We start from the raw sequence: 14,621 nt of genomic DNA on the forward strand, positions 1-14,621 counted from the left end.
TCTGACTTAGGGAAACCCTAAGGCATACCACCACAAATTAGCAGTTGGTTTCCAGCATTGGGGGAAATCCATAGGCTTGCTCAGCACACTCGAGTTGCAATGGAATAAGCATCAAACCCGTGAGAAAACCAATCTTCAAGACCATGGTATCTCCCCTGCCTATTCAGTCAGGTGTTCTGGGGGCTGTGAGGAGTAGATGAGACTCAAGAAAGGTAACCCAGTGGGTTTCATGCCATGGCCTATCAGGGAAGTCAAACCCTGATATCCACATGCCATGAGTTCCACAGCTTCACAAAACCCACTACATCATTCTTGGGCACTCTCCAGAAAGGCCTCATTTGCCTAATCCACGACTATATGTTTTATGGGATATGGACCTCTTTCTTCTGGAATGCGCAGTATACGAAAATAGGTAATTTGAGTTGTTGGATTATGACTGCTGAAGATATCAAGAGTTGAAGTTAGAAAATGACTAGTCAACAAGGAGAAGCAATGTTAAGATACTGGCACTTAGGTATAAAAAAATGAAATGCCATAGATAATAAGATGGGAGAACAGCCTAGGCTTACAAGTGTGAAGAGGATCTAGGAGTCCCTAGCAGTACCACAAGTTGAACATGAGTCAACCAGTGATGTAGCAGTCTAAAAAGGCCAATACAATTTAGGCTGCATCAATAGAAGTATAGTGTCTAGATCAAGGGAAGTAAGAGATGCCACTCTATCTGCTCTGGTCAGCCCCACCTGGATATTGTGTCCAGTCCTGGGCACCACATAAAAAGGATGTGAGAAATTGGAGCATGTCCAAAGGAGGGGCAACCAAATGATGAAGGGCCTGGAACCACCTTATGGAAAGACTAGGACTGGTGTGTCGATTGTTATTATTATTATTATTTTTTTATTATTCCCGCCCCTCTCCCTGCAGAGGGTTAAGAGGAGATGTGATGCCCTCTTTAAGTATTTGAAGGGGTGTCACATTGAGGATGGAGCAAGCTTGTTTTTTGCTGCTCCAGAGAATGGACCATCACAACAGATGCAAGCTACAGGAAAAAGACCACCCAACTTAGAGAACTTCTGACAGTAAGGACTGTTTTTGACAGTGAAACAACTTCCTTAGAAAGTGGGAGTCTCTTTCTTGGAGGTCTTTAAACAGAGGCTGGATGGCCATCTGTCATGGATGCTTTGATTGAGAGTTTCTGCATGGCAAATGGGGTTGGACTGGGATGCCCTTGAGTCCTCTTCCAACCTATGATTCTATTCTATTCTATCTTTCATCATATAATTCAGAAATGATAGAAACCATCACCATGAGGAACTTCAATGGACTAGCTGTGTAGGTATCTAGACAGAGTGCAGCGATTGCATAATGTGGAAAAAAAACTGGCCTGCAGTCTAAAATTTATCCGGAATGAGAAACACAAATTCATTGAAATTGGTATTCTTTTATTGCCTTTAGTTACTAACAACATTTCCCCATTTAAACCACCATTGCATATGGCCAAGTTTTGGCTCTGTTCTTTTTGAACAAATAGCTGGAATGTTCAGTTAAATAACCATCTGAGATAATCACACAATTCTTGAAGCAAACCATTGAGATTTTATTACTTAGGTGTACCAATTAAGTTGTATAGTATCTGGATGTCTTCTGGAAAAACTTAAACATAAAAAAACTAAAACAAATATAACATTTTATCTTAATAATGTTTTCCACCAATACAGACAATCCAGTAAAATATGCTACTCAAATTTAACTTCAAAATTCAAGAAAAGGAAAAAAGAATATATCTCCTTCAGCAACAACTTCAACTTGATTCTCTTCCTATAGTGTATCATCAATACAGTTGAGTTATGCCACCCCCATTTATTGTAGACATAGGTGTTTTTGAAATGATCTACACCATCCAAGTCTTTGCTATACTATAAGGCACACTGTGGTTTTCTTCTGAATTTTTTTTATTCATTTCATTAGCTAACATATATTTGCAATATGATTTCCTTTTCCGAATCCAGCTTGGATGTTTCTGGCTCTCTATATGGTAAAAACTTCCTTGTAAATACTGAGCACTGTTTTACTTTATGCAGAATATGTTACTCTAAAAGTGCCACATAACTTCTTTTCTTTTTATACTGAAAAAATAGAACACAAACTGAAACTTGATACCAGTGTAAACTTGCCATTCAGGACTAAGTCAATTGCAGTGCTGGCAGCACCAAAGGAGTGCCATAAAGCTGCAGCGCCAGTGGCTAGGGCATCCTTTCCAGGGCGCAAAAAGAAGCTGCTTTTTGCAGCTCCTTTTTGGGCCATGGAAAAGCCAAATCAGGGCCAGGGCATGCATTTCCTGCAGCCCCGATCTGGCGAAGACGGAGGCAGCTGCAGGCCACCCCTTCACAGGGTGAGTGAAACAGTTGCCCCCACATAGAAGAAAGGCCGAACTATTTCCCTATTAAAAGAGGTATTGATTACCATGGCCTTATTCTTCATGTAAAAAGTTACCTTCCCCCTTTCATAATCCAGAAATACCCCAATCTTTCTAGAGTGGTTGGGACGTCGACGGGAATGAGTTCCCCTTCGCCAAAGCCACCAGAGACCCTTCTGCCAAATCCCTTCCTCAGCAGTCAGCCTGAGATACCTCTTCCTCTCCACAGACTCCCTGGCCACCCCGACAGCCCATTCCTTCTGGTTTGCATATTCCACTTCCCAGTAATATTTCCCTGAACTAAATCTTGGAAAACCCAGCAAACACCGAGTACTGTTGAATCTCTCTGGATTGTCAGGCACATCTTGGGGTTTAGGTACCCATGTCACAGTCTTCCTGTCTGGAGATACAAGGAGATTTGGATGTGCAGTTTGAGGATCAAAGCTCACATTGACTGTAAAGGAGAAAAGGAGAACTCATCAGAGCATTAAAGACAGAACCATATATGTAGCAATAGAATTTGACAGTGTCATTGACAGCCATTTTTTTTTTCTCCACCTGGACAATTAAGAAATGCAAAATGGAGTCTTGTCCAATTCTTGCCACTCTCAATGTGTTAAAGTTAGCAAGCAACCCACCTTGGGTTGTACTTCCTTGATTATATACATTACAGGTTGAGTATCCAGTTTCCAAAATGCCTGGGAGCAGAAGCATTGTTATTATTTTGTTTTATTTTGGAATATCAATATTTGCACATTCATAATGAGACATAATGAGGTTGCTGGAGACTGAGGATCTGTGAAACAGTAAAAGGCATAGCTTTGCACCATTTCACAGATCCTTCAGTCTTTCTCTAGCCATGTCTCTTTCCAGCCTTGCAAATACTGTACAGTATAGATATGTACTACACCACTTGTGTTGTAGGTCAAAAAGATTTGGATTTTGGAGTACTTTGGTTTTCAGAATCCCAGATAAGTTTCTTCAGAGAGGGTTTGCCATTACCATTCTTTGAGGCTGAGAGAGTGTGACTTGACCAAGGTCACCCAGTAGGTTTACATGGCCAAGCCAAAATTTGAACCCTGGTGTCCAAAGTCATAATCCAATGCTCTAACCACTATACCATATTATCTCATATTGAAGGTGGTAGTGAGGGATATGTGAGGATGTAAAAAAACTCCCTTTTGAATTAGGTTCTATGGGGCTGCAATGCTCTCCAGATTATAATACCACTTAGATCTGAATTATATTATTTCCCCCCCTCTGGGATACACTGAAATTTAGAGTCCACGTCATCCATGTGTGGTTGAAAAACCACTGATAAAGCATAACATTGTTTTAAAGAGAGGCTGCCTCAGAAGGAGAGGCAGAGAGGTCTCTCCCATTGCTGAGATTAGCTGCTGTTTGGTTTTTGGCACATGGCCACATGCCAGCAGCATTCTCCTTTTGTGGTTTTCTCACTCAGTGCTGGAAAAGAGAGACTAGCTCCCTCTGTCGACTGGACTACAAATGATTGCTTCTAGTTCAGAACTGTGTTCTGGTAGCACAGTTCTGCCAATTGTTTGGTTTTCTGTTTCCATTCTATTTATTATGCCATGTCTATTAGACTGCAAGGAATTACACTCGACTCTCTACATTTGTGGCTTTGACTTTTGCGGATTTGATTATTTGCAGATTCAATTAATATGTTCTCTCTAGGAATCTCTAGGTCTTCCAGAGAAATTCTACTGGAAGATGTCCATGGAGTTGCACTGGAGGGCCTAAACATTCCTGGAGAAAACACTTGTCTAAGCATGTGTAACTCTCCCAACAAGATTCTGTGGTCAAATTCTGGCAAATGTTGACTATAGAGTTCTGCTAGAGATTCCTTGAGAAGTGTTCTCTCAGGTAAAAAAAAAGTACTGTTTATTTATTTGTGGTTTTTCCACTTTCATGGGAATCCTCTGCTCCTAACTCCAGTGAATGTGGAGGGCCCACTGTACAGTCTTCAGCTAGGAGATTTTCACTCCCCTATCCTTATCCCATCTGTGATCTGAGTGAAAGTGATTGCGCAAATCACTTTCACATGAAAGTGGGCTGAAAAGCGTTTTCAGCCGTCATTGTAATAATGGGTTCTTCTGTTATTACAAAAGATTGGAAATGACATCTCAAAGTGTTTTCAGCTGATGTCTGAAAGCGTTTTTAGTTGACGGCTGAAAGCACTTTTTTCATTTCATTTTCATTTCATTCACTTTTCAGCCAGCTTTCATGTGAAAATGATTCACATAATCACTTTCACTTACATTTCCCGTTCGAATCAAGTTCAAGACATTTGTGAAAGTCCTTCCCACAATCGGGTGAGAAGGATGGAACACAGACGGGTCAATGACGCACTGTCCCTAATGTGATAATATTGTTAGACTTCACCTTGGATTCACTGAGAGAAAGTTGGCAGATAAAGGAAGTGAATAGATACCTAGTCCTCTGCACAAATAACAATGTCTTCTTTCCCCACTTGTCAGTCATTCCATATTGGTTAAAATGGGACTGCTACATCTTCATAAACCTGCTGTTCTTTCTCTTACTCTTGCTGGGACCCAAACATGGATGGAGCATTGAACAATTTGTTGTTGTGTACCTTCAAGTCGTTTCTGACTTATGACAACCCTATCACAGGGCTTTCTTGGCAAGTTTGGGGGTTTACCAATGCCATCCTCTGAGGCTGAAAGACTGTGACTTGCCCAGGGTCACCCAGTGGGTATCATGGCCAAGCAGGGATTCAAATCCTGGTCTCCAGAGTCATAGTCCAGTGCTCAAACCATATACCATGCTGGCACTCTCAGAAAGCAAAAAATGTCTAGTAACAACTACTTTAAGTGCACTGGGAATTCCTTGTGTTAGTATCCATTTTAATTAGATGGATTTTAGATGCACATTTATCTTGTTGTATCAAGTCCCCTTTCAACAGTGCCCACCCTCCAAAACCACAATTGTTTAACCCATCCTTTACTTTTGTATTTCTTTTTTCGTATTGAAGCCTTTCTGCCACCTTCCAATTCACCAAGAAAGCACAGTGATAGCCACAGAATGCAACACAGTCCTGTAGAAAGACAGAGGAAAGACATTAGCAATGGCTTTTGAAAATACGTCATGAAATTTATGTGCATGCTTTCACATTAGTCGTGTAAGGTAGGCCATGATTACCCTTACTTTACAGATGCTGTGCTAAATAATAGCAATTTGCTCTTTGCTGGCTCAAGAGAACAGTAAGGTTAGATGTATGCTGTGGCCTCATAACCAGCAAAGAGACCATTGCACCCAACAGTAGGTGATCCCTATTTTGTATGGGTCACCCAAGATGTCCAGACATGGTGTAAGAATACTCGCACTTCTCAGCATGTGCAAGATAAGGCAATCCACTAACACTGTTCTGATGGACAGCATCACCAACCCTGAACTCATTCTGACACTGGACTTGCCCAAAGAGAGGCAATGTGGTGTAGTGGTTTGAGCATTGAACTATGAATCTAGAGACTAGAGTTTGAATCCTCACTTTGAAATCCATTGGGTGACCTTGGACATGTCATGCTCTCCTAGCATCACAGGAAAGCAATGGCAGAACTCCCTCTAAACAAATCTTGCCAACGAAATTCTGTGAGAAGGTTGCCTTAGGATCACCATAAATCAGAAATGATGTGAAGGAACACAATAATAAAGGACACAATAGGTGTTGACATGCCTAAATCACTGTTTAGTTGTGGCCACATCCTCACATCCAGATCCAGTTCATGAGCCATTTTGGTTAATCGTTGGCCCACTACATGTTCAGCTACAACTTCCATCATCCCTGACCACCACTGCTTGCTAGTCCTGATGTGAGCCGGAGCTGAAGAACATCTAGAGGACTCACCACTGTATTAGTCCCTAATCTATATCAGCCCTTCATTATGAAGCCAACAATTTCTGGGAGAAAATAACTACAGTAGTCTTGATTTTAAAATTATTATTATTCATTTACCTTTGAACCTCTGGAGGACACCTGTTTTCATTGCAGCCGGAAAGTCTTCTTCCTTGTAGCAGAAAACAGAGAAGTTAAAAGAAATAAAGGAATTTCTAATGTTTAGGTTAAATCTCTTTTCTTGTTATTTGAATCCACCAATTAGTGTTCTAGTCTCTGGAGCTGCAAAAAACAATCTAGCTCCATCTTCCATATGACTTCATTTCAGATATTAAAAGATGGCTATTATGTCACTGTCTTTTCTTCTCCCGACTAAGCATAACTAACTCCCTCAGTTGTTCTTCATAAGGCTAGGTTTCCAGACCATTGATAATCTTTGTCCCTCCTGTCTGGACATTTTCCAGCTTGTCAGTACCCTTCTTGAACTGTGGTGCCCAGAACTGGACACTGTTCAGGTGAAGTCTGATCAAAGCAAAATAGAGTGGAACTTGTACTTCTCATAATCTGGACACTAGAGATTCTATCACATGAAACTAGTAAAGCACAATTACAATAGCGTCTTTGGCAGGTACTTATCACATTGCTGCTGCTTTGCATTTCAATTGTTGGTGGAGTACATTTTTTCATTGATGGGAGCAAGATGCTCTCCACCACTGAAAAGCAAAGCAGCAAGAGTGTCCTACTGTAATTGCACTTTACTAGCCTTGTGTGATGAATTCCTATACTATTGATACAGCCTAGAACTGCATTGTCCTTTTTGGCTGTGGCACCACACTTTCTACTCACATTTAGTTTATGATCTACCAAGACCCACAGATTCTTTTCACATGTACAGTACTGCTTTCTTTTTTAAAAAAACACACACATGTACTGCTTCCAAGCCAGGTGTCACCCATCCTATATTTGTGCATTTCATTCTTTATATTTATCTCAGTTGAAATTCATTTTGTGAGGTTTTGCCCAGGTCTCCATTCTGTCAAGATCATTCTGAATTCTGATCCTATCCTTTGAAGTATCAGTTCTTCTGCCACTCCCAACCTGGTGTTGTCTCCAAACCTGATAAGTATGATTTCTATTCCATCATCTAACTCATTTATAAATATACTGAACACCTGGCTCAGGTCAGAAGGGGGGGGGCAGAGAGAGAGAGAGAGCGAGAGAGAGAAAATTGTACAGTATAGAGTTTTCTCTTTGTGCATGTTTCCAGTTGTTAATCCCAGTTCCTCTAAAGCAGTAGTTCCCGAACTTTGGTCCTCCAGATCATTTGGACTTCAGTTCCCAGAATTCCTGATGGTTGATCAAACTGGTTGTGGCTTCTGGGAGTTGTTGTCCAAAACACCTGGAAGGCCAAAGTTTGGGAATCACTGCTCTGAAGTTTAGATCAATAGATAAATGAACACACCTATGGCCAGTTCTTCAGGGGTTATAATTGAGGGTTGTGTTTTGCCCATTACTGAAAAATCTTTCATCTGGAGAGCAAGACATGCATTTTCTGTCACAGACAGTGATGGAAGAGACCTGAGAGAGCTGGAGCTATGAGAAGAATTTGAGTAACCAATGTCATGAAGGGGAAGGAGCCTTAATCAATCTTGCACAATGTTTTTCCATAAACATTGACAATGCTGGGTTAGATGGACCGATGATCTTAACAGTACAAGCAAGCTTCTTATCCTGTTTTGGAAAGTGAAAGTCAAAGTTGCTCGAACAGCTGGTCAATTTTTGCCTTTCAGCAGAATTTTCCCCCCACAGAAAAATACGATCCTGTACAAGAAAGCTTCAAGCTGGTTTTAATTTCATGAGCTATTGTCAGGCAACAAATATGCCTGAAAATAAATCATCTCAGAATAAGGTCTTACCTTATTTTCCTGAAAAATATCCTGTTCTAATAATGTCAGCAGAGCTCCAAAAAGCTGAGATGTCTCTTTTGCCAGTTTCAGTGCAAAGAGGAAGGTTCTTCAAATGTTTTTTTTTTCTGACAAGAATAAACCTTTGAATTTCCTCTTTTCCTAGATTGCAAAGCAAACTGGACGACCTGTTCTTAGCATTTTTCAGATGGCTCAAGATAATGTAGGTGGCTCTCCTGTGCATTTCTATCAGCACAACAATCAGTCGCAGTAAAAATAGAGCAATTATCAGTTAGGTTGTTAACAAATAACTACATTTTTAAACTCTTCTAGAACATGGCCATATAGCCTGAAAATCCCACAAAAAACTATGGATGTTGGCCATGAAAGCCTTCGACTCTACATTTTCTTTACTCCCCAAATCTGTTTCCTGCAATAAAGTAGACGTCACTGGCCTCTTCCAGATTGATCCAAGGAAGCATGAAGTCTCACAATTCAACTTCTTGGGTTTTGCCTCAACATCCATATTTTGGATTTGCTGTGAAGAGGTCACACTGGACCTCGCCACTCCAGGCCACATGAGGAATCCAGGATTTTAGTCTGTTGAGCCAATAGAGGTCTCTGGATGAGACCTCTCAATGTTGTTGTTCTGTACCTGCAAGTTGTTTCTGATTTATTTTGACCTCCAAGGTGTACCTACTACAGAGTTGTTTTGGCCAGCTTAGTTTAGAGGGAGTTTGCCTCTGAGCCTGAGAGAGTGTGACTTGCCCAAGATCACCTGGTGGATTTCCTTGGTTAAGCGGGGATTTGAACCCTGGTTTCAGAATCCTATTCCAAAACACAAGCCACTACCACACACTGGCTTTCCAGACTTATATAAATGCTCCTCTCTGAACTGCCAGTCCAAGGATTCCATAGGACTAAATCATGGCAGTTAACATGGACAGAGGGTCCAGGGAAGTCGCATGAAGGGATTATCTCAAGGCTAGGAAGAGTAAAAGGATTACCTTCCCTGAAGCTATCACCCCCTCCTCAAGTCTGTTGTCCGAAACATGAAAGAGGTCTACTTTCTCTAGGGGTTTAAACAGGGTACAACACTTGTAAGCTTCATATTACAAGGTACTGTATGGATGTACCTCGATGCAGTTGAGAACCATAACAATTTGTGCTAAAATAAATCTTAGTACAGTGATCTTTGTTTTCTTTCCCTTAGGGTTAGCATGGCTTTCTCTTTGAAAACAAGTAATATAATAAGTATCTTATCCTCCATAGATCCACTACAAATTCAATATTTCATCCATCAACTCGCTTTTTTAAGCTTCTCTCTTTTCCCCCCAGTCTGGAACCATATTTAATAAATTGTCCTCTCATGTAAGCTTTACTTGCATCCCAGTCTATTATGGATCTGTACCTTATTTAAGTACAGTTTGGGGGGGGGGATCCTCAGTTCTTATATACATTGGTGAAATATTGCTGTCTCCAACCATCTAATAATCCAAAGTACTCCATATGTTTAAAGTAGAGTATAGGTAGTTTTCCTTGACCTTTCGTAATACCTTTACTGGAACATTTATTTTTAGTAGAATCAGCTATCCCATTTCAATCACCCATGCAGATCAAATCTTTCAGGTCTAGTCCAGATGTCTTTTTTTTTTTTAATAAATCATAAAATGTTGATTTAGCAAGCACATTTCTTGCTAAAGAATTTCTGATTTCTCATTATTGGGGCCATTAATACCCCTTAAATGCATCATCTTGCCATTCCAGTTGATTTCTACAATTACACTGCTACCTTGTTCAGCTTCAAAAATCAATTTAGGCTGTAATGTTTGATTTATGCAAAAGACTACTCCATTTCTTTTGTTCTTGTTTGTAGACATGAACTCTAAGACCATACTTCTATTCTGCAAATGCCTAGTCTCTTTTTTTATGAGTCTCTTGAAGACAAATAATTTCATATTTTGGATCTTTTCCCCCTTAAAGTATGCACTCAATATTTCACTAAAGATGACTTTATGTATGAAATGTATGATTACATCTCTTGGAATTTTTTTCCCACTGTGTAGAGTTTTGCCTATATATTTCTTCAGTTGTCTTCTCCAGTCCTTCAAAACTGCTTATAAAGACCCTTCAAAGCTTTTAAAACTATTTTAAATCTGTGAGCCCTTCTAGAACAGCTCTTAACCTAATCTGTGTTTTCTTTGATTTTAGCTCTACCGTCATATTTCTGTCCTGTGCCTTTTCCAAATCCTGCCCTAAAATATTCATTCCCTTCAAATTATCAGAGATCTCTTGTTCATATTTGTGAAGTTCTGGACTGATGTTATGATCTCTTTGAACTGTTTTTCAACAAGCTCTTTAAAATGACTTGTTGTTGTTGCATGCCTTCAAGTTGTTTCTGATTTATGGAGATCCTGTCATGAATTTTTTTAAGAAGGTTTGTTCAGAGGAGATTTGCCTTTACCTTCCCCTAAGGACAATGAGTTTCATGGCTGGGCTAGGAATCGAATCCTGGTCTCCAGAGTCATAGTCCAACACTCCAACCACAACACCATGCTGGCTCTCTACAAATGATTTACTTGCCTGTAATCTCTAATCTTAACAAGTGCAGTTTCTTCTCTGAATTCCCATTACTTTCTCCTACACACTTATTCAAATCTAAAATCTGATTAGACAACTCAGGTATTGAGGCTTTTGCTTAGCCTGTTCTGTGGATTTTTTTAAAAGAACTGCCCAGTTTCTTCCTTCCATAGCTTCAAGGGAAACTCCCCAAAAATTATTCTAAGAAGTGTTATGTGGAAAAGGAAAGGAGAACAGCTAGACAAAGTGCATGCTTCTCTTCACCGCTGAGAATCTGGTTCCTACAAGGAAATGTTTTTTTAAGGGGTTTATGCACAATGGTCTCTTGGAGGCGTATCTGAATTCATGATAGATAAATCCTACAGTGCCTTAATCAATCTTCATGTGCTTTGTAGCATTCTGTCCTCAGCAGAGATCAGAGCCCATGTCATAATGTGAATTGATTACATGTCAATTACATTCTTCATATGAGGGAGAGAGAGGCAGGCTAGCAGCCTGCCTGGAAGAAGACGAGCCCTCCCTTCAGCCTCCATCTTGAGGGAGAGAGAGGCAGGCTAGCCCCACCAGGCCTGCCTGGAAAAGACCACCCCCCTTCAGCCACTTCTTGAGGGAGAAAGGCAGGCTACTCCACCAGGCCTGCCTAAAGAAGACAAAGCCCTCCTTCAGCACACACTTCTTGAGGGAGAGAGAGGCAGGCTACACTCCACCAGGCTGCCTGGAAGAAACCAGCCCTCCCTTCGCCAATCTTGAGGGAGAGAAAGCAGGCTAGCTCCCCCAGGCCTGCCTGGAAGAAGACAAGCCCTCCCTTCAGCACCATCTTGAGGGAGATAAGGCAGGCTGCCTCCACCAGGCCTGCCTGGAAGAAAAGCCCTCCCTCAGCCCCTCCATCTTGAGAGAGAGAGAGGCAGCTAGCCCCACCAGCTGCCTGGAAGAAGAAGCCCCCCTTCAGCCCCATCTTGCGGGAGAGAGAGGCAGGCTCAGCTCCCCAGGCCTGCCTGGAAGAAGACGACCCTCCCTTCATCCTCCATCTTGAGGGAGAGAGAGGCAGGCTAACCTCCACCAGGCCTGCCTGGAAGAAGACCACCCTCCCTTCATCCTCCATCTTGAGGGAGAGAGAGGCAGGCTACCTCCACCAGGCCTGCCTGGAAGAAGACAAGCCCTCCCCTTCAGCCACCATCTTGAGGGAGAGAAAGGCAGGCTAGCTCCACCAGGCCAGGCCTGCCGGGAAGAAGAAGAGCCCTCCCTCAGCCTCCATCTTGAGAGAGAGAGAGGCAGGCTAGCCCCACCAGGCCTGCCTGGAAGAAGACAAGCCCTCCCTTCAGCAACCATCTTGGCGGAGAGAGAGAGGCAGGCTCAGCTCCACAGGCTGCCTGGAAGAAGACGAGCCGCCCTTTCCTCCATCTTGAGGGAGAGAGAGGCGGCTAACCTCCCAGGCCTGCCTGGAAGAAGACAAGCCCTCCCTTCAGCCACCATCGTGAGGGAGAGAAAGGCAGGCTAGCTCCACCAGGCCTGCCTGGAAGAAGAACGAGCCCTCCCTTCAGCCTCCATCTTGCGGGAGAGAGAGGCAGGCTAGCTCCACCAGGCTTGCCTGGAAGAAGACAAGCCCTCCCTTCAGCCAACCATCTTGAGGGAGGAGAGGCAGGCTGCTCCACAGGCTTGCCTGGAAGAAGACAAGCCCTCCCTTCACCCTCCATCTTGAGGAGAGAGAGGGCAGGCTACCTCCACCAGGCTGCCTGGAAGAAGACCAGCCAGCTCCCTTCAGCCACCTTCTTGAGAGAGAGAGAGAAGGCTAGCCCCACCAGGCCTGCCTGGAAAGAAGACGAGCCCTCCCTTCACCCGCCATCTGTGCGGGAGAAGAGGCAGGCTCAGCTCCACCAGGCCTGCTGGAAGAAGACGAGCCCTCCCTTCATCCTCCTCTTGAGGGAGAGAGAGGCAGGCTACCTCCACCAGGCCTGCCTGGAAGAAGACCAGCCCTCCCTTCAGCCACCTTCTTGAGGAGAGAGAGGCAGCTAGCTCCACCAGCCTGCCTGGAAGAAGACCAGCCCTCCCTTCAGCCACCTTCTTGAGGAGAGAGAGGCAGGCAACCTCCACCAGGCCTGCCTGGAAGAAGACAAGCCCTCCCTTCAGCCACCATCTTGAGGAGAGAGAGGCAGGCTACCTCCACCAGGCCTGCCTGGAAGAAGACCCAGCCCTCCCTTCACCACCTTCTTGAGGGAGAGAAAGGCAGGCTAACATCCACCAGCCTGCTGGAAGAAGACAGCCCTCCCTTCACAGCCACCATCTGGAGGGAGAGAAGCAGGCTACTCCACCAGGCCTGCTGGAAGAAGACAAGCCCTCCCTTCAGCCACCATCTTGAGGGAGAGAGAGCAGGCTAGCTCACAGGCTTGCCGGGAAGAAGACAAGCCCTCCCTTCATCCTCCATCTTGAGGGAGAGAGAGGCAGGCTCCTCCACCAGGCCTGCCTGGAAGAAGACCAGCCTCCCTTCAGCCACTTCTTGAGGGAGAGAGAGGCAGGCTACCTCACCAGGCCTGCCTGGAAGAAGACAAGCCCCCCTTCAGCCACCATCTGAGGGAGAGAGAGGCAGGCTAGCTCCACCAGGCTTGCCTGGAAGAAGACAAGCCCTTCCCTTCATCCTCCATCTTGAGGAGAGAGAGGCAGGCTACCTCCACCAGGCCTGCCTGGAAGAAGACCAGCCCCCCTTCAGCCTCCCTTGAGGAGAGAGAGGCAGGCTACTCCCCAGGCCCGCCTGAAGAAGACAAGCCCTCCTTCAGCCACCTTCTTGAGGGAGAGGAGGCAGGCTACCTCCACAGGCCTGCCTGGAAGAAGACCAGCCCTCCTCAGCCACCATCTTAGGGAGAGAAAAGGCAGTCTAGCTCCACCAGGCGCCTGGAAGAAGACAAGCCTCCTTCAGCCACCCTTGAGGAGATAAGGCAGGCTAGCTCCACCAGGCCCTGGAAGAAGACGAGCCCTCCTCAGCCTCCATCTTGAGAGAGAGAGAGGCAGGCTAGCCCACCAGGCCTGCCTGGAAGAAGACAAGCCCTCCCTTCAGCCTCACTTATCTTGGAGAAGAGGCAGGCTCAGCTCCACCAGGCCTGCCTGGAAGAAGACGAGCCCTCCCTTCATCCTCCATCTTGAGGGAGAGAGAGGCAGGCTACCTCCACCAGCCTGCCTGGAAGAAGACAAGCCCTCCCTTCAGCCACCATTTGAGGGAGAGAAAGGCAGGCTAGCTCCACCAGGCCTGCCTGAAGAAGACGAGCCCTCCTTCAGCCTCCACTTGAGAGAGAGAGAAGGCAGCTAGCCCCACCAGGCCGCCTGGAAGAAGCAAGCCCTCCCTTCAGCCTCCATCTTGCGGGAGAGAGAGGCAGGCCAGCTCACCAGGCCTGCCTGGAAGAAGAGAGCCTCCCTTCATCCTCCACTTGAGGGAGAGAGAGGCAGGCTACCTCCACCAGGCCCCTGGAAGAAGACAAGCCCTCCTTCAGCCACCATCTGAGGGAGAGAAAGGCAGCTAGCTCCACCAGGCTGCTGGAAGAAGACGAGCCCTCCTTCAGCCTCCATCTTGAGAGAGAGAGAGGCAGGCTAGCCCCACCAGGCCGGCCTGGAAGAAGACGAGCCCTCCCTTCAGCCTCCATCTTGCGGGAGAGAGAGGCAGGCTCAGTCCACCAGGCCGGCCTGGAAGAAGACGAGCCCTCCCTTCATCCTCCCATCTTGAGGAGAGAGAGGCAGGCTACCGCCACCAGGCCTGCCTGGAAGAAGACAGCCCCCCTTCAGCCACCTTCTTGAGGGAGAGAGAGGCAGGCTAGCTCCACCAGGCCGGCCTGGAAGAAGACAGCCCCCCTTCAGCCACCTCTTG

General features: G+C 44.9%; 1 protein-coding gene and 1 non-coding gene across 3 annotated transcripts; both read right to left on the reverse strand.

Moving 5' to 3' along the window:
* On the reverse strand, positions 1–170 carry LOC121924496. Its single transcript, XR_006102629.1, has one exon. It is a non-coding gene; the product is annotated as a U1 spliceosomal RNA (small nuclear RNA).
* Positions 171–1,708: 1,538 nt separating this feature from the next.
* LOC121924015 (vespryn-like) lies at positions 1,709–8,375 on the reverse strand. 2 transcript variants are annotated; one of them, XM_042455067.1, is made up of 4 exons: positions 8,204–8,375; positions 6,408–6,459; positions 5,400–5,489; positions 1,709–2,867 (listed from the first exon to the last, which is right to left on the reverse strand). In XM_042455067.1, the coding sequence occupies exons 2-4, from the start codon at positions 6,436–6,438 to the stop codon at positions 2,383–2,385; spliced, it is 606 nt and encodes a 201-aa protein (XP_042311001.1). In that variant the 5' UTR covers positions 6,439–6,459; positions 8,204–8,375; the 3' UTR covers positions 1,709–2,382. The 2 variants fall into 2 exon arrangements, with proteins under 2 accessions (XP_042311001.1, XP_042311003.1); XM_042455069.1 differs by lacking the exon at positions 8,204–8,375 and having other exon boundaries at positions 6,408–6,909.
* Positions 8,376–14,621: the final 6,246 nt, after the last annotated feature.

Source organism: Sceloporus undulatus, chromosome 2 (assembly GCF_019175285.1).
Source record: "Sceloporus undulatus isolate JIND9_A2432 ecotype Alabama chromosome 2, SceUnd_v1.1, whole genome shotgun sequence".
Lineage (NCBI taxonomy): Eukaryota > Metazoa > Chordata > Lepidosauria > Squamata > Phrynosomatidae > Sceloporus > Sceloporus undulatus.